This window comes from Dendrobates tinctorius, unplaced genomic scaffold (genome assembly GCF_039654945.1).
Source record: "Dendrobates tinctorius isolate UK_male_01 unplaced genomic scaffold, ASM3965494v1 ptg000060l, whole genome shotgun sequence".
Taxonomy (NCBI): Eukaryota; Metazoa; Chordata; class Amphibia; order Anura; family Dendrobatidae; genus Dendrobates; species Dendrobates tinctorius.
Genome location: NW_027361728.1, coordinates 82,117,109 through 82,141,814, shown reverse-complemented (window position 1 = coordinate 82,141,814; position 24,706 = coordinate 82,117,109). Strand labels below are relative to the sequence as shown.

General features: G+C 44.1%; 1 protein-coding gene across 3 annotated transcripts in view; it reads left to right on the top strand.

Moving 5' to 3' along the window:
- Positions 1-24,706, top strand: part of XRN1 (5'-3' exoribonuclease 1) — a 216,361-nt gene that overhangs the window by 91,694 nt on the left and 99,961 nt on the right. For all 3 annotated transcript variants that reach the window (XM_073579098.1, XM_073579099.1, XM_073579097.1), the window contains exons 10-23: positions 1,069-1,203; positions 1,490-1,550; positions 3,557-3,665; positions 3,867-3,956; positions 8,650-8,806; positions 8,901-9,020; positions 13,597-13,766; positions 14,877-14,997; positions 15,758-15,856; positions 19,589-19,692; positions 19,775-19,906; positions 19,991-20,153; positions 20,667-20,780; positions 20,882-20,980. In XM_073579098.1, the coding sequence (XP_073435199.1) occupies positions 1,069-1,203; positions 1,490-1,550; positions 3,557-3,665; positions 3,867-3,956; positions 8,650-8,806; positions 8,901-9,020; positions 13,597-13,766; positions 14,877-14,997; positions 15,758-15,856; positions 19,589-19,692; positions 19,775-19,906; positions 19,991-20,153; positions 20,667-20,780; positions 20,882-20,980 (1,674 nt within the window). The remainder of the gene's footprint in view (positions 1-1,068; positions 1,204-1,489; positions 1,551-3,556; positions 3,666-3,866; positions 3,957-8,649; positions 8,807-8,900; positions 9,021-13,596; positions 13,767-14,876; positions 14,998-15,757; positions 15,857-19,588; positions 19,693-19,774; positions 19,907-19,990; positions 20,154-20,666; positions 20,781-20,881; positions 20,981-24,706) is intronic.

Below are 24,706 nucleotides of genomic sequence, written 5' to 3'. Positions count from 1 at the left end.
ATGATTTGTCCATGATATATATAACAATCTCAGGAAGCCTGATAGAAAATCACCTCTTCAGCAAGGAAGACGAGTGGAACTCTAGCACCACTTATTGGAAGCAGCAATCCTAAATGTCATTATTGACTATGCTATATGACTAAGGATAGGAAATGAAACTTAAAGCTCCATTTGTAGGCATGTTTGTTAGTGTTACGCTCTTCTGTGCAAAGTAGGAGAACTGGTTGGCTGGATGTGAGGCCTTTGACAGGGGATCTAAAGGGTAAAGTTTCTTAATGTGCAGTGTCCCAAGTTGGAAGATACTAGGCCATTCAATGTTCCCCCGGAAATTTAAATAAGCAAGCACTACTTCAGCAAGGAAGAAGTCAAAGACTCTAGTGCTATGTATTGGAGGTAGCAATTCTAAATTTCAGTCTGTGCCTAATGATGTCACACAGGTTTGTGAGAAGCCACTAGCAAGTCACAGCACTCCACTCTGGTGGACCCAGTGTAACATTGTGTTATATTAAAAAGAAAAATACATTTTTGCCTTGACTGCAATTAGACAAAAGTAGCAGCACGAGGCATAGTCGTGATAAGCGCAAAAGAAACCAGCTCACCCAGGCTCTATGTGTTTTAGAAGTGCGGGATGCAAAGGACCACTTATAGGATAAATATAAAGAGAAAATACAGATTCATAAAATTCCAAGTTAATTAAAAAAATTGATCTATGGTGTTACAAAAACGGCAAAGCTTTTCGAACGCACACGCAGTCTCTGACAAATAATGTGATGTGTGTATTCGAAAGGCGTTGCTGTTTCTGTAACGCCATGGATCAATTTTTTTTAATGCAAAATACTTTTTGAATAAACTTTAAAATTTCATGAAGCTGGGTTTTCTCTTTCTGTTTATAGTCTTTGCTAAGGCAACCTCCACCAATTACTAAAAGGAAAACCTCTACACTATGCACATTATTTGCCTAAATTATTTTTTATGGAAGCTTATGAAATGAATTCCTGCATATGTCTGTAGTCCTCATAAATCTTTTATAGTATTTTGTATAATACCTTTATCACGTTTTGTTTCCAGTTTGATCGAGAGCATTTTAATGAAATCTTTGTGGATCTAAAATGGTTTGAAAGCAAAGTTGGAAATAAATACCTCAATGAGGCTGCGGGCCAAGCTGCTGAAGAAGCTCAAAATTGTGGGAAAAAGAAGAGCAAGGTGAGTGCATTGCCCCTCCAGTGGTTTTTCTTCCCTTGTCCTGCATTTTTAATATGGAAGGGGCCATTTATGGTTAGGATATTGGTCACACTGCTAGGTGATGCCTCTAGTGACTCCTGAAGTCTTCGTTTTATACCCAGTTACCATTGCAGCTGGTTTATTTTGCATTGCTTGTTTGTATTCAGATCTGGGCTACGTTTAAGTAAAAATAATAGGTATTAAATGTTCATCTGCTCCTAAGTTTCTGTAGTTCACATTGAAACCATTTTTATTTATTTTGTGCCAGGGGTTCGATGATGCACTTTGTTTAGGCGCATTAGAAAAAGATGGAGAAAAAGATGCTAAATGTGAGTAACTTCTCTCGTGTTCTCTCTCTCTCTCTCTTTACATATATATATATATATATATATATATATATATATATATATATATATATATATTTACACGCTATTCTTTTGTTCTATAACCAGCATCACAAAAATCTTTCCAGAAAAAATAATGTGGGGTTTTTTTGTTTGTTTTTTTTTAATGCTATTCATAGTGTTTTTGTTAGTTGTGTGCTTTTCTTGCCTCGCGCATACTGCCATCCTCCTTTGGTTGAGAAGAAAACAAGGCACTTATGGAAATATAGTGGTGCACAAGTAGGATAACCAAATCTGACAACTGTAATGTAGAGATATGTGGCACTTGTGTAGGTGTATTCTTAGGAAATTTATTGAACATGGTAAATCCAGAAAAATAAGAAATGTTTCAGTCAATACAAGACCTTCGTCAGCCGTCTGCATAAAGGAAAACCATGTGTAACAGCGCTAGGTGAAGGTCTGCGGCATCCACCACTAAGACTAGGCTCCTAGTCGTAGCAGTGGAAACTGCAGACCTTCTCTAGAGCTACTTGTATTGACCGAAACGTTTATTTTCATGGATTTACCACGTTTAATAAATTTCTTTTGAATATGCCTACACAAGTGCCAAGTATCTTCCTTTGGTTGACTGACAGATCTTGGGCCATAACCAACCAAAGTGAATGATCTGGTAGAAAAACTGTAGGGGAACAAAGCACACAATACCATCGGGTAATACCCTTTTGGGTGCAAAGAAAGGTGCTCACCTGAGCAGGTTGTATGCAGGCACAACTCCTATGAATAGCTGAAGATATCAGCTGCTGCCTCGTGACTGGGGGTGGGGGGTGGGGGTGATCTCCTCCAGGATAATTGACCAATTTGGATGATAACTCGATATCAGGCTGTTCTGCTGTAATGAAGAATCCTTAGGTCTAAGGCCTGTTTCACACATCAGTTTTTTCCCGTCAGTCAAGATCCGCCAATTTTTTTTTAAAAAACGGATCCGCCAAAAAAGGGGCGGATACGTTTTTTACACCCATCGACCTACATTATTGGCAGATCTTGACTGCCGGTTGTCCGTCACACCCGTTATTTTACGGATCCGCCAAGATTTTAGCGGCTCACGGGCGGATGAGACGGACCCGGCAACGTTTTTTTGCAGTGATGGTCCGCTATTTTCTCTCCGGGAAGCATTTTAACCCTTAACTACCGCCCGGGAGCCGCTCAACACTCTCTCTGGTTGTCCTACGTGGTCTGATGTCATCCGACATCGCTAAACGGAGACGGGTCAGATTCTTTCCACCTTTGGCGGATTTCAGCTGGCCGCCGACTACAGAGGTGTGAAACAGGCCTAAGATAAGTTGAATGGTTTTTATTTCCACAAGGCGTTTCAACTCTGGGCTTGCGTCTTTTTCAAGTGAAAAAAAACAATTGCAATATAGAGTTATATTCCAAATTAGTCAAAGTGAAAGACCTGTCAGTCAACCAGAGGAGAGTGGTGCTAGGCGGGAAGATCAGCATGAGATGCAGGAGATGGAAGTGCATTGTCCCACCCCATGCACTTCCAGACTCCTCTGTGCTCATGTGACTCCGTGTGTGAATAGAACTTCAAAACGTGATTCTCACTGCTAGAGCAACACTATGAGGTTGTGAAATGGAATGGCTGGTCAATTTTTGAAATGGAAACCCAGTCACAGAAATGGTCTGGGTGTTAGCTGGTTCTCTTTAAAATATCAGGAACAATGTGCATAAAAGAGAAGGAGGGAAGCAAAAGTGGAGGCTGTGTTTCTAAGTCATAACCTTGTGGTGCAATGTAAAAGTGAAGTAGGTCCTCTGCAAAGAAAGAAGTGGTCTGATTGTTTGCCATGGGTAAAACCCCCACTCCTACTTTACTCCAGTTTTTCAGCAATCTCTGTGTATTTTGATAACTTATGGAAATAACTATTGGCACCAATTTTCTCTTCATCTACTGAATGATGTACTTGTGTACTGTGCCCTTTCCTCTGTTTTAGGTTTGGATGAGGATCAGGACCCAGATGAGGATGATCTTTTCGAGACTGAGTTTAGACAATATAAGAGATCATATTACATGTCAAAGATGGGCGTGGAGGTTGTGTCAGAGTGAGTATCTCCTACCTCTGCCAGACTCCAGGCTGGATAGTAACAAGACTTTGGCAGCAGAAATATTTCACTATTTCCTTTCTATTTAGGTCCTGTACATTTCTGTGTGTTATTGGTGTACCATTCTTAATGGCCATTTATTTGCATGTTCATCTTTTTTTTTTTTTTTTTTCTTTTTTTCCTTTTGCATCTTCTTTTAAGTGAGTTTCTGGCGGATCAAGCTGAGTGTTATGTTCAGGCCATACAGTGGATTTTGCACTATTACTATCATGGAGTCCAGTCTTGGAGTTGGTGAGTAGGCTTTTTATTTTTCTTCTCCTCTGTATTGTTTTCAATGGAAGTTGTATACAGCTATGTAATGCATTTATACATCTTGTACACTGAAGATTATATAGTATTGTCTTCTCCATGGATCTCCATGCTGCAACAAAGTAGGCCAGACGGTGCCTCGGACTACTATCTTTCCAGTCTGAACCATTATCTCTCAGTATTTTACTTCTGCACACATTGTGAGGATACATTCTTTTGTGTTTAGATTGTGTTTTAGGTTCTAAGAAAGGGTTTTTACTTGATATCACAATATAATGCGCTGAATGGCTAACTCTGAAGTAAAAGACAATTATATTAAGCACATTATAGAAATGCGTTTTGGCTGGATCGCCTGGAATGATGTAAAGGGCAGAAGAAAGGTCCATTGTTATGTACTCAGACGTCAGTCACTTTAAAGAAAAGCTACAATTAGAAAATGACCTGTTGATTGTCAATTTTTTTCTAAATTAATAATCACAATTTTCACACTGGTGACTAGAGGTTTTTTTTAAGAATTTTCCTGTTCTTTCAGGAAAGCTCCCCTATCATCAGAGGTAACATTACAATAATGGGCAACTCCCCTATTAACAGCTGATAACACAATATCCACCAATCACAATAGGCCATATCACAGCTCACCTGCTCCCTCTTCCTTCACAATGACCTTTGCACACACTCATTTACTACTTCATTACAAAAGATAGGGTTTGAGTCTGTTTCCTGAAGCATTTATATTTCCTGAAAAGTTATAGACTGAAATAGCCTGAGTGGCCACTGTGAAAATTTCAAGCGCTGTTTCATTTTATTTATTTTACTCGCTTATATAGCGCCATAATATTCCACTGTGCTCTTACAGACATAATCAACACTGCCCCCATTGGGGCTCACAATCTAAATTCCCTATCGGTATGCCTTTTGAGTGATTGAGGAAGCTGGCGAATCCAGAGGAAACCACATAAACACAGAGAGAACATGCAAACTACTTGCAGATGTTGTCCTTGGTGGGATTGGAATCCAGGACCCCAGTGCTGCAAGGCTGCAGTGCTCACCACTGTGCCACCGGACTGCCCAATTTTAATACAGATTGTTTATTAAAATATGTATACAGAGTGGTCCAAAAGTAGGTGGACAGTATGTGTAATAGGGTTATGAAGGAGGAGATTTATCAAACATGGTGTAAAGTGATACTGACTCAGTTGCCCTTAGCAACCAATCAGATTCCACTTTTCATTCTTCACAGACTCTTTGGAACATGAAAGGTGGAATCTGATTGGTTGCTAAGGGCAACTGAGTCAGTTTCACAGATAAATCTCCCCCAAATCTGTTTTATTTTCAGATAACCCATATTGGCAAATAATTTAAATACAGATCAAAGAAAACGGATTTTAAAAGAGTATTGGAAATCTCAAAATGCTGAAACAGTTAGAGAAAATGGGGTTGAAACATTTGGTGCTCAAGCCCCAAAGAGACAAACCATTTACCGCATTCGTGACAAATTCGATGCCACTGGCTCAATCCTTAATGCTCCAAAAACTGGTTGACCCAAAACAGCCGGTACAGAAAATAATAAACAACTTGTTGCTGAAACATTTGTTCAGAGTCCAAAAAAGTCCACCAGAAGAGTCTCTTTAGAATTGGGAATTTCACGAGTTTCCATCATGCGAATCCTGAAATCTACTGGGTGGAAAGCTTATCGTCCACGTCTAATTCATGGTTTATTGGAGGATGATCCAGACAGGCGGCTGCAATTTAGTGAGATTATGCTTAACAAAATTGAAGAAAATCCAGTAATTTTAGATAACATTATGTGGAGTGATGAAGCTTCTTTCAAATTATCTGGCCATATTAACAGACATAATTGTATTTACTGGTATAATGAGAACATGCATTTAACATTAGAGCAACAACTAAATGAGCCTGGTGTCAATGTTTGGGGTGGTACTTCAAGTTTTGATGTCTTTGGACCATTTTTTTTTAATGGAACAGTCACAGGAGAGAAGTATCTCAAAATTCTAATGAATCAAGTTGTTCCCCAGTAACAGCAACAGCCTAATTGAAATGACCTTTATTTCCAACAAGATGGGGCCCCTCCACATTATTCAAGAGTAGTCCGCGAGTATCTTGATGAAACATTTCCAAATAAATGGATTGTCCGGCACGTTCACCAGACTTGACCCCAATGGAGTTTTTCTTTTGGGGAGTACTCAAGGACAAAGTTTATAGTCGAAAACCAAAAAGTGTCAGTGATTTGAAAAATTACATAAGAGATGCATTTCAAGAAATTAATACCCAAATAGACTTGTGCAAAAATGTTTGTCAAAGCGTAAGAGGCAGACTTCAAAGCTGTGCAAATTCTGATGGAAAACAGTTTGAGGACACCTGTGTTGATAAAATTTAAGGGCTCTTATATTATTGTTCAGAATAAAATTTAATTGTCAATGTTATGCTTTTGTTAGTAAATATAATTTTAAATATACATCAAAATAAATGTTATTTTCTGTCCACCTACTTTTGGACCACCCTGTATATATATGTGTGTATGTATGTATATATATATATATATATATATATATATATATATATATATATATATATATATATATATATGTGTATGTATATATATATATATATACATACAATTTTTTTTTTTTTTTTTTTACATATCACAATTTAGACAAAACCCTGCATTAAACAGAAAGGCCCAATTACGCCAGATTTCTGACCTAAATCCCTTTTGAAAAGATGGAGTTCTTGTGACCATGGTGTTTTCGCTCATATTTTCCTCAGCTCTGCCAAAATGGAACAGATAGGGGCGTGATGCCATAGCTCCGCTAATTCATGACAAGCTGTGGCATTGCTTATGCTAGAAATCCCTGATTGGAGTAAGGTTTGTGGCCAGGCGTACGCCACTTGTTACCTGCTCCTGATTTATTAAGAGGCATACGGTTGACTCAATCACGCCCCCCTCAAGACCGGCAAGAGCATCGCCAATCTTGATAAAATCGGAGCCTAGGTCATCTTCTGAGGATGAATTCCCTTTCAAGTTTGTGAGACAATATGTCCCACATCATCACTAAAATAGGTTTACAATATCCACATGTACAGTCACAAAGTCAGGACCATACGTGGTAACAGGACCACCGTGTATATTGATGGATGAGGGCTCTTTCATCCCAAATCACCCATCCTAGAAAAAATGAGAAAAAAGTGTGTATAAAAGGCAAGGATCACCGTTATAAATAAAATAAGTAAATTTATTGTCTTGCTTGTTTTTTTATATTACAATAAATGTACTTATTTTATTTCTAACGGTGATCCTTGCCATGTATTTTTTTTTTCTTATTTCTTCTGCGCTTCCTTAAGTGTGTGGCTAGTGATCCAGTATATTATTCTGTAGTGCCCTCAGTACTTTTATAAACCACCCATCCAAGTTACCCCCAAGTATACGCAGCACATCCACAACTACAAACTTGGCATGTGAATGCTGCTTTTCATTGGAGAAAGTAAAAAATATATAAGTGATGTGATTGTAGAATAAATATGTCCTGTAAGCGATCTAGACGCTTCTACCCGGTCCCAGTTCTTGTTCACAGAGTCGCTCTTGGGCTATGTGCCCACGTTGCAGAAATGCTGCGGAATTGTCCGCAGCATTTCCGCAATTCCCCGCCGCGGGTAAAACGCATGCGGAATTCGCATGCGTCTTCTCCTTCGCCTCATTGGGGGACACAGGTACTGTGGGTGTATGCTACTGCCGCCTGGAGGCTGACACTAAGTGAAAAAAAGAGGTTAGCTCCTCCTCCGCCGTATACACCCTCGCCCCAATGAGCGTCTCGGAGAAAAGGATTTTACGGTGAGTTTATCACAAAAATCCATGTTTCCCGCAAAACACAAGCGTTTTTATCTTGCAGAACGCTAGCGCTTTTCCAAGTGATTTGAAGCATCGCTTGGAGAAGTGATTGACAGGTTGGTCACACTTGTCAAGTATAGTGCTTGACAAGTGTGACCAACTTTTTACTATTGATGCTGCCTATGCAGTATAAGTAGTAAAAGATAGAATGTTAAAAATAATTAAAAAAAAAAATAAATAGGGTTATACTTACCCTCTGTCGGCCCCCGGAGTCCTCCCGGTCCTCATTGGTGCTGGCGGCAACTTCGTTCCCGGGGATGCATTGCGCGAATGACCTCTGATGACGTAGCGGTCGGGAAAACACGGCGGAAACGCTTAAAAAAAGCAACGTGGGCACACAGCCTAATAGTTTGAGCTTGTACTGTACGCATCCGCTCCTCTGGAGCCGATGTGCACAGTACAAGTTATTCCTTCAGAAGCCCCTCCATTTCTACCTCCAGGAACCATCAGCATCTTTGGTCAAGCTCAACACTCGATGTCCCAGGGGTTCACCACCTCATTACACCAGCACCTCGCCTCATCCACGGTGTGCACACCAGCTCTACTATATTAGAATCATGCTCACTTATTGAGGATCCGTTTGTTTTCAGCTCCTTTTGTGCATGTTCTTGAAGTTGTACAATCTGTCCTGTGCTCAGGTGGATGGTGGCATCCTCTTCGTACCTTCCAGTATTTGTCTCTACCATTGCTCCGTACAGTATCAGAGCTTTTCAAGCAAATAACCATCAATGTTCTCGCAAATATTAATTTCTTTGCTGTGGATTTTAGGTATTACCCCTACCATTACGCACCCTACCTGTCTGATATTTGTGACATCGGTCGGTTGAAGCTGAAGTTTAGTTTGGGTAAACCCTTCATGCCCTTTGAGCAGCTGCTGGCTGTTCTTCCTGCTGCTAGTAAAGACTTGCTTCCTCAGGCGTATCAGGTAACAATTATAAGGGCCACTAGACGCGGACATATCTTGCCATTGTGCTCTGTTGCTTTCCTTACAGGTAAATATTGTTTTTCTCGTTTTGTAGAGTTTAATGATCAGTGAAGACTCTCCGATCATTGATTACTACCCACAAGATTTTAAGACTGACCTTAATGGGAAGCAGCAAGAGTGGGAAGCGGTGGTACTCATTCCTTTCATTGATGAGGCAAGTTATTAAACAATTGTAGATTGTGGGTGCGTTTCCCAAGAAAGCGTTCATGTGTACAATATATACTGCAGCTGTGTTAATCAAAGCGCAAGTTTTCTATAGGTACTTCATTATAATAGGCAGCTCCTGCTGAATTAGCATAGACCCCCTGCAACCTCCTGTCAGAAGGGGTGCTTGGTGGTCCCCAATGCTTGATGTTCATGTATTTAAAAAAAAAAAAAAAGTGTGTTGTATAGAGTTGTGTTACAGTTCCCTGCGCAGAAAATACTGTGAAGGAGCCTTGGTGCTAAACCACTGATTGCAGGCCTCTAAAGGGTTATTCTTATCGTCATTGATGGCCTTAATAATTGGACAGTGGTTGTCAACCCCAACAACTTTAAAATTATTATTTTATTAAAATTCTTCCCCCTCTCCTGATAATTATAGTTCTTGGGGTTTTATATTTAGCTGCTTATATCTCTTTGACTAAAGGATACGTGTTGTGCTTAAGAGTTGTTCCTAATAGAGCTAGTAAGCACTGATCCAAAGCTGACCAGGAACGCTGGTACTCACTGTTGATACTTAATCTGGCCAGCTACCGTGCCACTGTGGTCCTGCAATGCTCTACTCCGGCCAGTTTACATGACACTGTGGTCCTCCCCAATGCTCTAATCCGGCCAGTTTACCCGACACTGTGGTCCTCCCCAATGCTCTACTCTGGCCAGTTTACATGACACTGTGGTCGTCCAGTGCTCTACTCTGGCCAGTTTACATGACACTGTGGTCCTCCAATGCCCTACTCTGGCCAGTGTACATGACACTGTGGTCCTCTAATGCTCTAATCTGGCCAGTTTACTTGACACTTTGGTCCTCCAGTGCTCTACTCTGGCCAGTTTACATGACACTGTGGTCCTCCACTGCTCTACTCTGGCCAGTTTACATGACACTGTGGACCTACAATGCTCTACTCTGGCCAGTTTACATGACACTGTGGTCCTACAATGCTCTTCTCTGGCCAGTTTACATGACACTGTGGTCCTCCAATGCTTTACTCTTGCCAGTTTACATGACACTGTGGTACTTCAATGCTGTACTCTGGCCAGTTTACATGACACTGTGGTCCTCCCCAATGCTGTACTCTGGCCAGTTTACATGACACTGTGGTCCTCCAGTGCTCTACTCTGGCCAGTTTACATGACATTGTGGTCTTCCAATGTTCTACTCTGGCCAGTTTACATGACACTGTTGTCCTCCAATGTTCTACTCTGGCCAGTTTACATGACACTGTGGTCCTCCAATGCTCTAGTCTGGCCAGTTTACATGACACTGTGGTCCTCCAATGCTCTAGTCTGGCCAGTGTACATGACATTGTGGTCCTCCAATGCTCTACTCTGGCCAGTGTGCATGACACTGTGGTCTTCCAGTACTCTACTCTGGCCAGTTTACATGACACTGTGGTCCTCCAATGCTCTACTCTGGCCAGTGTACATGACACTGTGGCCCTCCAGTGCTGTACTCTGGCCAGTGAACATGACCCTGTGGTCCTCCAATGTTCTACTCTGACCAGTGTACATGACCCTGTGGTCCTCCAATGCTCTAATCTGACCAGTTTACATGACACTGTGGTCCTCCAATGCTCTACGCTGGCCAGTTTACATGGCACTGTGGTCCTCCAATGCGCTACTCTGGCCAGTGTACATGACACTGTGGTCATCCAGTGCTCTACTCTGGCCAGTGTACATGACACTGTGGTCGTCCAGTTCTCTACTCTGGCCAGTTTACATGACACTGTGGTCCTTCAATGCTCTACTCTGGCCAGTTTACATGACACTGAGGTCCTCCAGTGCTCTAATCTGACCAGTTTACATGACACTGTGGTCCTCCAATGCTCTACTCTGGCCAGTTTACATGACACTGTGGTCCTCCAATGCTCTACTCTGGCCAGTTTACATGACACTGTGGTACTTCAATACTGTACTCTGGCCAGTTTACATGACACTGTGGTCCTCCCCAATGCTCTACTCTGGCCAGTTTACATGACACTGTGGTCCTCCAGTGCTCTAGTCTGGCCAGTTTACATGACACTGTGGCCCTCCAATGCTCTACTCTGGCCAGTTTACATGACACTGTGGTCCTCCAATGCTCTAGTCTGGCCAGTGTACATGACATTGTGGTCCTCCAATGCTCTACTCTGGCCAGTGTACATGACACTGTGGTCTTCCAGTACTCTACTCTGGCCAGTTTACATGACACTGTGGTCCTCCAATGCTCTACTCTGGCCAGTGTACATGACACTGTGGCCCTCCAGTGCTGTACTCTGGCCAGTGAACATGACCCTGTGGTCCTCCAATGCTCTACGCTGGCCAGTTTACATGGCACTGTGGTCCTCCAATGCGCTACTCTGGCCAGTGTACATGACACTGTGGTCGTCCAGTGCTCTACTCTGGCCAGTGTACATGACACTGTGGTCGTCCAGTGCTCTACTCTGGCCAGTTTACATGACACTGTGGTCCTTCAATGCTCTACTCTGGCCAGTTTACATGACACTGAGGTCCTCCAGTGCTCTAATCTGACCAGTTTACATGACACTGTGGTCCTCCAATGCTCTACTCTGGCCAGTTTACATAACACTGTGGTCCTCCATTGCTCTACTTTGGCCAGTTTACATGACACTGTGGTCCTCCAGTGCTCTACTGTGGCCAGCTTACATGACACTGTGGTCCTCCAATGCTCTTCTCTGGCCAGTTTACATGACACTGTGGTCCTCCAATGCTCTACTCTGGCCAGTTTACATAACACTGTGGTCCTCCAATGCTCTACTCTGGCCAGTTTACATAACACTGTGGTCCTCCAATGCTCTACTCTGGCCAGTTTACATGACACTGTGGTACTTCAATACTGTACTCTGGCCAGTTTACATGACACTGTGGTCCTCCCCAATGCTCTACTCTGGCCAGTTTACATGACACTGTGGTCCTCCAATGCTCTAGTCTGGCCAGTTTACATGACACTGTGGCCCTCCAATGCTCTACTCTGGCCAGTTTACATGACACTGTGGTCCTCCAATGCTCTAGTCTGGCCAGTGTACATGACATTGTGGTCCTCCAATGCTCTACTCTGGCCAGTGTACATGACACTGTGGTCTTCCAGTACTCTACTCTGGCCAGTTTACATGACACTGTGGTCCTCCAATGCTCTACTCTGGCCAGTGTACATGACACTGTGGCCCTCTAGTGCTGTACTCTGGCCAGTGAACATGACCCTGTGGTCCTCCAGTGCTCTACGCTGGCCAGTTTACATGGCACTGTGGTCCTCCAATGCGCTACTCTGGCCAGTGTACATGACACTGTGGTCGTCCAGTGCTCTGCTCTGGCCAGTTTACATGACACTGTGGTCCTACAATGCCTCTGGCCAGTTTACATGACACTGTGGTCCTCCAATGCTGTACTCTGGCCAGTTTACATAACACTGTGGTCCTCCATTGCTCTACTTTGGCCAGTTTACATGACACGGTGGTCCTCCAATGCTCTACTCTGGCTAGTTTACATGACACGGTGGTCCTCCAATGCTCTACTCTGGCCAGTTTACATGACACGGTGGTCCTCCAATGCGCTACTCTGGCCAGTTTACATGATACTGAGGTCCTCCAATGCTCTAATCTGACCAGTTTACATGGCACTGTGGTCCTCAAATGCTCTACTCTGGCCAGTTTACATGACACTGTGGTCCTCCAATGCACTACTCTGGCCAGTTTACATGACACTGTGGTCCTCCAATGCTCTACTCTGGCCAGTTTACATGACACTGTGGTCCTCCAATGCTCTACTCTGGCCAGTTTACATGACACGGTGGTCCTCCAATGCTCTACTCTGGCCAGTTTACATGACACGGTGGTCCTCCAATGCTCTACTCTGGCCAGTTTACATGACACTGTGGTACTTCAATGCTGTACTCTGGCCAGTTTACATGACACGGTGGTACTTCAATGCTGTACTCTGGCCAGTTTACATGACACGGTGGTACTTCAATGCTGTACTCTGGCCAGTTTACATGACACGGTGGTCCTCCAATGCACTACTCTGGCCAGTTTACATAACACTGTGGTCCTCCATTGCTCTACTTTGGCCAGTTTACATGACACTGTGGTCCTCCAGTGCTCTACTCTGGCCAGTTTACATGACACTGTCGTCCTCCAATCATGCAGGTACGAAGCTGCATTAGAAAGCATTCAGTTAAGGCAAATGGCAGAAAGATGCCTCCAGTCTGAATTGTGAAGCATGAGCATAATGTTCCCAAGCAGGCAGGAGGCTTTGGAGATGTGCTTCCCTAAATCAGAAGATGGGATAACCCCTTATTAATGGTTGTCTGGGGGGTAATACATTGAATGCTGATGGAGTGGAATAAATTCCTGTATGCACATGCTGTAAGAGTAAGTGGGCAGTAGTGGTGATGTGAGTGCTTTAATTTTACTGTTTTTTTTTGCTTTTGTCTAGATAATCTAGTTTACCCAGTTTTCTGCATCTATCTTCTGTATAACTATGGCAGAGATAAGGTGGGGTGAGAATTGGGCCATGATTTAGTTATGTATTTGCAGATTCGGTTGCTGGAAGCCATGGATCCCTGCAACAAGCGCTTGACAGAGGATGAAAAAAAGAGGAACAGGCATAGCGAGTGCTTGATGTACTGGTATGAAAAGGAATCGAGCTTCAAATATAACTCACCATGGCCAGAAAAGTTTCAAAGCATTGAGTGCTGCCATGCAAGGTAATGCAAGGTTGTGTGTCCTATCATGAGGAGCGCACGTTAGCCGAGACGGAATTTGTGATGTAACAGGTGGATGACTCTCTGTAGCAAGTTCTTTCTACCAGCCGTGCTCGTACCATAGTGGTTTTACTGATCGATCCTGGAAAAGGAAAAAAAAGATTCTGGTGCTGAAGTATGGTATATCGGTCATTAGTGCATGTGGGACAGCTCGTACAATGCTTTGTAGTTTCTCATGACACTATTACTGTACTTCTTGGCAGTCCCTCTGCCATTTCCCTGCACTAAGAACAATATACCATCAATCCATTTGCTATCCGATGTTTGAGGACCTCATGAGAAGACCGAAACATCATGTTGTATCTTTGGATTGTGCAACAATAAATTCATGTAATTTTAGTGCAGCGGTCTTTCTTTAACCCCTTAGTGACAGAGCCAATTTTGTACTTAATGACCAGGCCAATTTTTCCAATCCTGACCACTGTCACTTTATGAAGTTATAACTCTGAAACGCTTCACCGTAGCCACTGACTCTGAGATTGTCTTTTCAGGACATATTGTACTTCATATTAGTGGTAAAATTTCTTTGATATAACTTGCATTTATTTATGAAAAAAACAAATTTGGCAAAAATTTTGACACCATTCTATAAACTGCACCCCTCAAGGTGCGCAAAACCACATTCAAGAAGTTTTTTAACCCTTCAGGTGTTTCACGAGAACTAAAGCAATGTGGAAGGAAAAAATGAACATTTTACTTTTTTCACATAAAGTTTATTTTGTAACCAATTTTTTTTTATTTTCACAAGGGTATCAGGAGAAAATGGACCACAAAATTTGTTGTGCAATTTCTCCTGAGCATGCCAATTCCCCATATGTGGGGGAAAGCCACTGTTTGGGCATACGGCAGGGCTCAGAAGGGAGGGAGCACCGTTTGAATATTTGAACGCAAGATTGGCTGGAATCAATGGTGGCGCCATGTCGTGTTTGGAGACCCCCTGATGTACCTAAACAGTGGAAACCCCCCCAATTCTAACTCCAACATAGATTTGGTGACAATACTAAATGCAATCTTATATTATATGAATAAACTGTTAATTTTCGGCTATTACAGGAGTAAGATGATTTCACTAGATGCTTGGCATGTTTCCATGGTTGATAACAAAATTACTAAAGTGAACAAGAGTGCATTATATTTCTGTGGCTTCCCAACTCTGAAGCATATTAGGCACACGGTAAGTTCTGTCTGGATGCAATGGCCCACATTTATCAAAGATGGCATCATTTACACCAAATAACGTGTGATGGATTCACTTCAACTTCACCACTCCATAACTGTGAATGTAGCACTTCAATTATACATTTGGTGCAGGTTACTCCAGCGCAGCTTTTTAGACATGGTAATACACTTCCCAAACCTAGAAAAAAAATTGTGACTTTTTATTCATTAAAAATGTTGCATCATACATGTATTTGTCCAGTCACTGATTAAGACCGGTAATAATATTAATAACAATTGTAATTTATTAGGGAAAAAACCTTGATTAGCCATGATGTCCCAATTAGCATTTATTCATTTTAATTACTAAATGATGGTTACATTTTATTATTTCTCAAACCCCTTGCGGCGCACATAAGGGTGACCCAGCATAGCAAGTTATTACGAGGTGCATGGGTGTGTATCCTCTGCCCTCACTTCTATCAGGAGCTGCTCTTTGGCTCCAGCTTCACATCTCCAAGCAGCTGCTGCTCAGGTTCATTGGTTGTACAGAGCATGCTTGGTTGTCTGCAGATTGGAAAATGTGGTAATCCCCCCCCCCCCCCCCCCAGAATGCTCCACAGCTGAGTGCACTCCCATCCTAGCTGCCAAAGCCATGCTAAATCTAGATCTGCATGGCTACAAGACATGGCGTAACTCAGCACTAAGTCATTCCTTTGTGCCCATGTCTGTCTTGCTTGCTAAAATACTCTGTTACCTTTTTTTCTTTATTATAGTTTTCGTTGAAGAAAGCAGGAGTTCAAGTTTTCCAACAGAGCAGCCGAGGAGAGAATATGATCTTAGAGGTTGTGGTAGAAGACGATTCTGAGGATAACGTAAGTTACTTTTACTTGCTCAGACATTAAGGCTATGTGCCCACGTTGCGTTTAAATCCGGACACTGAATACCGGACTCCTTCCCAGAAATCGCTCGTTTTTTTTCTGCGCGATTTTACCGCGATTATGTTTGCGATTTTGCCGCGATTTTCGCGTGCAATATTCAAGCACTTTCCAAGCGATTAGAAGCATCGCTTGGAAAGTGATTGACAGGTTGGTCACACTCGTCAAACAATAGTGTATGACAAGTGTGACCAGGTTTTTACTATTGAGGCCACCTATGCGGCATCAATAGTAAAAGAAAGAATGTAAAAAATAATAAAAAAATAAAAAATCGGGGTATATTTACCTTCTGACGTCCCGCGCAGTCTCAGCGATGCTCCCGTTCCCAGCGATGCCTTGTGAGACCTGTGATCACGTTGGTCTCGCTATAGCGATCTCACGAGACCGCTAGAGTCACGCGAGACTACGTCATCACAGGACCTTGCCGCAAGGCATTACTGGGAACGCTGTGGCCCGGGAAGGCAGCGCGGGACGTCGGAAGGTAAATATACCCCGACTTTTTATTTTTTATTATTTTTTTTATTTTTTTTTTTTTACAGGGGTATGGTACCCAGGGCCTGGAGGTCAGTCTCCTCTCCTCCACACCGTGGGTACCAACCGCACATGAGACGCTTAACTTCGCGCATGGTGGGCATAGCCACATGGGGGAAGAAGCGATTCTCATGCATTCCTATGGGTGTGGAATCGCGGCAATTCTTTGCGATTCCGCACAAAAGAATGAGCATGCTGCGATTTTTTCCGCGATGCGATTCCGCCACGGAAAAAAGCGCAGCATTAGCACAGCATGTGCGGAATGCCATAGGAATGCATGGGGTGAGTTCTGTACAAGATTTTTAAACGTTTTCGCGGCAAAAACGCTTAAAAATCGCATCGTGGGCACACAGCCTAAAGGGGTTTTCTGGGCTCGAGACATTTCTGCAGTCATTTTGTGTGACTTCAGACTTCTGAATGGTGACAGTGTGCAGTGTGCTCACTGCTCACTGTCAGGACATTGCTTTATTTCCAGCTGTCACATGACCACAAGTAATCGATTTTCATAACCAAACGTGCTATGTTTAGGTATGGTGTATTTTTTACCTTGTATTGTACATTTTGTAAATTATATTTATAGCCTTTATTTTCATAGTAATATTTGTGTCCAATCAATAAAGGTTTTCACAAGACATTTTGATGTCACATTCTGATAGTGTATAACATGATTAATAAGGGTTGGTATCAGTAGTCTTATTTAACCTCTGCCTGGCGATTTTTTACATTTTCATTTTTTCCTTTCCTTCCAAGAGCCATAACTTTGTATTTTTCTGTCAATATTGCCGCATGAGGGCTTTTATTTTTACGAACAAGTTGTACTTTTGAAAAGGCACCATTCATTCTGTCACACAGTACTACTAGAAACCAGGGGGGGGAAAAAACAAGTTCGGTGAAATTTTGTAAAAAAAAAGTAATTCTACAATGTTTTTTTGTTTATTTACGATGTTCAAATATGTAGTCAAACTGACTTGTCGATACAATTCCCCAGGTCAGTACGAGTACACAGCGTGTGTGTCTGTATATGTATGTATACGTGTGTGTGTGTATGTATATGTATATATATATATATATATATATATATATATATATATATATACAGAGAGAGAGAGCGCGAGATATACAGATTATATAATATAGAGAGAGATATATGTGTGTGTATATATATATATATATATATATCTCGATATCTAATATATAAAGCTCAAAGTGTGTATGTATGTATGTACTAGCTGAAGAGCCCCAGCGCTGCCCGGGCATAGTAACTAACTGTGGTTAGTTATAACAAATTATAATTATCCTCCATCCCATAGTCCCGTGCCCATATACCCATCATACATATCCTCCATCCCATAGTCCCATGCCCATATACCCATCATACATATTCTCCATCCCATAGTCACATGCCCATATACCCATCATACATATTCATCCCATAGTCCCGTGCCCATATACCCATCATACATATTCGCCATCCCATAGTCGAGTGCCCATATACCCATCACACATCCTTCATCTCATAGTCCAATGCCCATTTACCCATCATACATATCCTCCATCCCATAGTCCCGTGCCCATGTACCCATCATACATATCCGCCATCCCATAGTCCTGTGCCCATATACCCTTCATGCATATCCTCCATCCCATAGTCGAGTGTCCATATACCCATCATACATCCTTCATCTCATAGTCCCATACCCATATACCCATCATACATATCCTCCATCCCATAGTCCCGTACTTATATACCCATCATACATATCCGCCATCCCATAGTCCCGTGCCCATGTACCCATCATACATATCCGCCATCCCATAGTCCTGTGCCCATATACCCGTCATGCATATCCTCCATCCCATAGTCGAGTGTCCATATACCCATCATACATCCTTCATCTCATAGTCCCATGCCCATATACCCATCATACATATCCTCCATCCCATAGTCCCGTACCTATATACCCATCATACATATCCGCCATCCCATAGTCCCGTGCCCATATAGCCGTCATACATATCCTCCATCCCATAGTCCAGTGCCCATATACCCATCACACATCCTCCATCCCTTAGTCCCGTGCCCATATACCCATCATACATACTTTTCCACATCCCATAGTCCCATAGTCTAAGCGGTATGTGTGGAGCAAACCAGGCACTGCTCATCCCATGCCCAATACAGTCTCAACAGTGAATCATGGTGGTGGCAGCATCATGCTATGGGGGTGTTTTTCAGCTGCATGAACAGGCCAACTGGTTGGAATTGAAGGAAACATGAATGCGGCCAAGTACAGAGATATCCTGGATGAAAACCTCTTTCAAAGTTCTCTGGACCTCCGACTTGGCTGAAGATTCACCTTCCAACAAGACAATGACCCTAAGCACACAGCTGAAATAACAAAGGAGTGGCTTCAGAACAACTCTGTGACCATTCTTGACTGGCCCAGCCAGAGCCCTTACCTAAACCCAATTGAGCATCTCTGGAGAGACCTGAAGATTGCTGTCCATCAACGTTCACCATCCAACCTGATGGATCTGGTGAGGATCTGCAAGGAAGAATAGCAGAGGATCCCCAAATCCAGGTGTGAAAAACTTGCATCATTCCCAAGAAGACTCATGGCTGTACTATCTCAAAAGGGTGCTTCTGCTCAATACTGAGCAAAGGGTCTGAATACTTATGACCATGTGATATTTCAGTTTTTCTTTTTTAATAAATTTGCAAAAATTTCTACATTTCTGTTTTTTTCAGTCAAGATGGGGTGCAGAGGGCACATTAATGAGAAAAAAAATGAACTTTTTTGAAAATGTTCTATTCCATACGCATATTTGTGTTCATTTGATACCTAGATTTTGCATACTTGAAGTCACATGCTGATCCTGGGCACCTAGTCAGATTGTGACTGCAGGTAAATCGCATACTTGTGGTTATGTGGCCGCCTACTCGGACTGAAAATTGCAGAATCGTGGCATTGTATACATTGTCATTACTTTCCTCTGCCTACGGTCACACAAAGTGACCGTAAAAATATCTCTTGAGCCTGGAAAACCCCTCTAAGTATGTAGCAGTCCATTATATCATGGTGGCATTGCTGCTATCTGGAGGGATACATGCTTTTCATTGCATTATTTTGTCCATAGGAAGTGGAAATTGTGGCTTCGGCTGTGCTCGGAAAATCTGTGTTTGTCAATTGGCCTCACCTTGAAGAAGCCCGAGTGGTTTCTGTGTCGGATGGAGAAGTGAAGTATGTACATTATATTGACTCATGTAACTGAAACCTGTAGCATATATCTTTACTTTCTGTAATTTCCTTTCTCTTAATTTAGGTTTTACTTGGATGAACCTCAAGGAACCCAGAAGCTGTATGTTGGTGAGATGATCCCTCCGGCAAAAGTAATTAATGTTGGTAACAAAGAGCGAAACATCTGGGTGAAGGAAGTGCAAGGAATTCACGAACAGTGAGTTCATAATGAAAGGCCGATGGAGTTATTTTTCCTAACTTTAGATGTTAAAGTTTACAGTATTTTCCTTTTTCCTTAAAGCTATCACCGAAGAAAAGGAGTAATTGTCAACGACACGACAGTCATTATTTATGCACAGCTCCTTACTGGTCGTCGATACCAGTTATCACAAAATGGAGACGTCATCCTTGAAAAGCAGTGGTCCAAGCAGGTTCTCCCCTTTGTATACCAAGCTGTTGTGAAGGTGAGCATATCCTTCACTGCAGAATTATAGGTAAGGTTTCAGCTCAAGGAATGCCAAACATATCACATCTTAAAGTCAACCTGTTAGCGGATACTTGCTGCCCAAACTGGGGGCAGCATGTATTGACCATGGGCAGACTGACATAGTGATGTTTTTGCCCTTGGGCATACATAGGACATCAGATTTCTGGCGCAATAACGTCACCCGCGCCAGGACTTATAACATCTTGTGCACCACCCTTCAGTTCTGTAAGCCACCAGCCTAAAGTGACCTGCAGCTAACAGGACAGAGCGCGGTAGGGCAGGGAGACCATGTCTTCCTGCTCTATCGCAGAGTTTAGCTGTATCGCCGTGTTGTGCATGCTGGTACAGTTAAGGTTGGTGGTAGCTTCAAGTCTCTCCCTCTGAGTGTGCCCGTGCCAGCCACCCTCCCCTGTAGCAGTGCTACTACTTTTATATTACAGTTATATGCTATTATTGTATATTATAGTATGGTATATTTCTATTTTTTCAGGACATTACAGCTTTTGAATCTGGCTCATCCCATTTCAAGACACTTGGAGAACTGTTTTCGACTGGTAGCACAGTTTTCATGCTTGGCATTCCCTTCTATGGTTGCATGGGAGAGGTATCTCATCTACCTGGCCGATGAGCCAAGACTTTTAGTTTGCTTTGTTAGACTTTACATATGTGTTTAAAAGAGGTTTTTCTTTTCTTTCCAATGTTTAGGTGCAAGATTCATCCGATGTTCTCAGTGAGAACAGAATTCGAGTTTTATTTAGCATTACCTGTGAACCAGAGTTTGATGCCTTAATACTAAACCAGCATGTAAGTTGTCAGAGCTCTCCCATGATAGAAACTCATCACTCATGACTATTTTATTCACAGATCTTAATTCATATAAGAGTTAGCTAGACTCCTTCAGTAATAAAAATATTTTGGTTTGGTGTTTTTTGGTTTATTGAAGTTAAAGCTCAGAGGGGACAACCGATAAGGTAAGGTCACAGATCTTGCATGGTTGTTGCTCAACTTTTCCATATTCCCGAATAGCAAATGTTCCTATTTATTCTCTAGTATCCATAACTCTGCAATCCTTGCATGGATGAGCAGAATTCCTATACAATACACTATCTCGTGTGAAGCCATTTATTTCTCTACTTTTACTCTGTCGCCTTATTGGGGGACACAGAACCGTGGGTGTTATGCTGCTGTCCACTAGGAGGCGACACTATGCATAATCTGAAAAAGATTAACTTTGGCTCCTCCTCTGCAGTATACACCCCTGGACGGCGTCAGCCTTCTCCAGTTTTTGCTTAGTGTCGCAAGGAGGCACACCTTTTTTCCTTTTTTTCCTTTCGTCGGAACAGATGAAGAAAAGTGGGTCTCCTGCGAGACTCCCGGCATGGCTCCTTCCTTGGCCCCCTTTTTAGGGGTGCCCAGTTGAAGTGGAGATGGCGGTTCCCCATGTCGCTCCTTCCCCAGTCCCTCGGGTACTGGTCCGAAGTTGAGGCCCCCCCTCCTTCCCCAACCCCCTTCAGGGTCTGGGTTGAGGTTGAGGCAAGGATGAAGACCCCCTGACGGCGACAGACGCACCCTCCCTAATCCCCCGCTGGGGGCATTAGGTTGAGACACCGCAGGTAGGGTCGGAGTACCGACAGCATTCTGCACCAGGGACCCCAGACCAGCTGTGGGATCCTGCTGGGGCCGGGGGAGGGTGCAGGCAGACGTGGCACAGCAGAGACAGGGCTTTCTGCGCCCCTGCCTCTGCAGCAGCAGTGGCTCCATGGTGCTCCAGGGACCCCCCACACAGGAACTGCTAGCCCTGCTGCCCCCACCGCTAGCCAGTCGCCCATTCCGGGGGGGTCCGGTGCAAATCCGACCCCCTCCCGGACTACCGCGCCGCTCTGGAGCCTTCCTGGGCATCGGGCTTCTAATTTAGACCGCGGCTTCGGCCTAGCCGAAGCCGCCGCCTTTTCCCCGCCCCCCGGCCCGCCCCCCGGATGACGAAAATGACACTGCAGTGTCATAGAAGTGGCGGATCGAGGCAGGAAGGGCGCGCTTTTACATGGCCCAGCGCGCCCTTTTCCAGCTCTCCGCCCCCTTCCCTCTCCACCTCAGAATCCGGTGGCCATCTTGCTGCACCTGGAGGAAGGCAGCACAGAGTCTCCGGGGGGCACAGGACGTGGGGCTTATCAGCGCTGGACCTCAGGGGAGCATCGGTGGGGTAAGATCACAGCTGGGTCCTTGGTACTCAGCTGTGAATTCCTATACCATATAGCGCTCTCCTACTCCTTTTTCCTCCTGCGTAGATACCCCTGTAGGGCCTCTATTAATCAGCCTAGGTACTATGTCGGGCTCAAAGAAAAGAACCAGGCAAGACTGCTTTTATGCAGTCTGCACAGCCTGCAAGGTCACTCTCCCCAGCGGCAGCACGTACCCGCACTGCCGGGACTGTACCCAAAAAACCGGAGCAGGACCCCAAGAAGTCCCTACCAACGCTTCTGCGACCGCTACTGCGCTGGAATGGGCGACTCAGATGTCACAGTCTATGACACAGTCCATAGATAACCTGACCTCCACATTTCTGCAGGCTCTGCAGGGTCATGTCTCGGCTATGAACGTTACCCAGCAAAGGGACGTCCGGTCTCACGTGCAGGGCGCTTCCGACAGTTCGAGGCGTAAGCGGACCCACAGGTCGCGTTCATCTGCGTCCGCACATAGCAATAGGCCTTCCCCCTCCAGGGAGAGAGACAATGGCTCCAGGTCACCGAGGCTGTCCCCTGATAGGGAAAGACAATGCGGATCTCCACAATCCCAGACCAGGGAAAACCTCCGCTCTAGTTCGCCCGCTAGGGAGCTCCTTAGCGGATGCGCAAGACTCAGAGGGCATATGTGACTCCAACTCAGATAACGAAACAGAGACCGCTCTGCTCCCTTGTCCCCCTAGCAATACTGCGATAGTTGAGGATATCGTCTCTTCATCCTTCGGGTGCTGGACATTTCAGATCCAACCCCGGATGCACCAGAACACAAGATTTCCTTTGAAAGTGTTCAGAAACCATCAAAGGTCTTCCCTAATCACCCGGAATTTCAAAAATAAGCATTTTTCGCAGCCTGAGAAAAAATTCGCCAATCGCAAGTATTTGGAAGCAAGGTACCACCAAGGATTGGACAGATCCGCCTGAAGTGGACCCTCCAGTCTCTAGGCTGGCAGCACAAACGCTTCTCTCGCTGCCGGATAGTTCAACCCTCAAGGACACGGCAGACAGACAAGTCGAACGCATGGCTCGTTCAATCTTTGAAGCGGCAGGTGCCTCTTTGGCTCCCGCATTTGCTTCAGTTTGGGCAGCCAAGGCCATCATGGCTTGGGCTGCTCTATTGCAAAAGGGCCTTCAAGCTTCAAATCCTCAGCTGGCGGGTGCAAATTGCAGTGGTGGCAGATTACATGGTCCTTGCAGCGTTGGACTCTGCAAGAGGAATAGCGGGAATAGCATCAAACGCCATTACAATCCGGCGTATTCTCTGGCTAAGAGAATGGAAAGCGGATGCGGCCTCAAAAAAGTCCCTAACAAATCTCCCGTACTTCAGTGGCCGTCTTTTCGGTGAAAAGCTGGATACAATGATATCCAATGCTACCGGGGGCAAAAGTACTTCCCTCCCTCAATTAAGAAAAACGCACGTTTAAAAGGCGTAATCAATCTCGTTTCCGATCCTTTCGTAATTCTTCAGGCTAGTCCGTCTCGCGCCCGGCACAAAACCGTAGTCGTTCCCCCCGCAGGGACAACACACGTGCGGCACAGAGGCCGGACAGGAACTGGCAGTCAAAGGCAAGCCAAGCGAAATCTAAAGGAGGAAAACCTCAGACTTTCCCCTCATCTTGACTCATGCCCTCCGGAAGACACCCCACTTGTAGGCGAACGACTGCTACTCTTTCAGCAGGTCTGGCTGCCTATTACAGACGAGTCAAGGAAATAGTGTCTTCAGGATACAAAATCGAGTTTACTACCAGCCCACCGCACAGGTTTTTTCCATCTGTCCCTCCAAAATCCCCGCTCAAAGCTCAGGCCTTCTGTCAAGCGGTTTCTTCCCTCCGGCAAGCAGGAGTCATAGTGCCGGTCCCAGCAGAAGAGCGCTTCCGAGGGTTCTACTCCAACCTGTTCGTGGTGCCCAAGAAAGGAGGCAGTGTCCGACCCATACTAGACCTCAAGCAACTCAACAAGTATGTTCGAGTTCGTCACTTTCGCATGGAATCCCTCCGGTCAATCGTTGCGTCCATGGAAAAAGGAGAATATCTCGCCTCCATAGACATACAGGACGCATACCTGCATATACCGATTGCTCCCTCCCATCAGAGGTTCCTCAGATTTGCAATCAACCAAGACCATTACCAGTTTGTGGCCCTCCCGTTCGGTCTCGCCACGGCTCCCAGAACATTTACAAAGGTCATAGCAGCTACCATGGACGTTCTGCACTCCAGAGGCATAGTAGTCGTTCCATACCTGGACGACCTTCTCATCAAGGCCCCCACCCTCAAGGACTGCGAGGTCAGCGTCT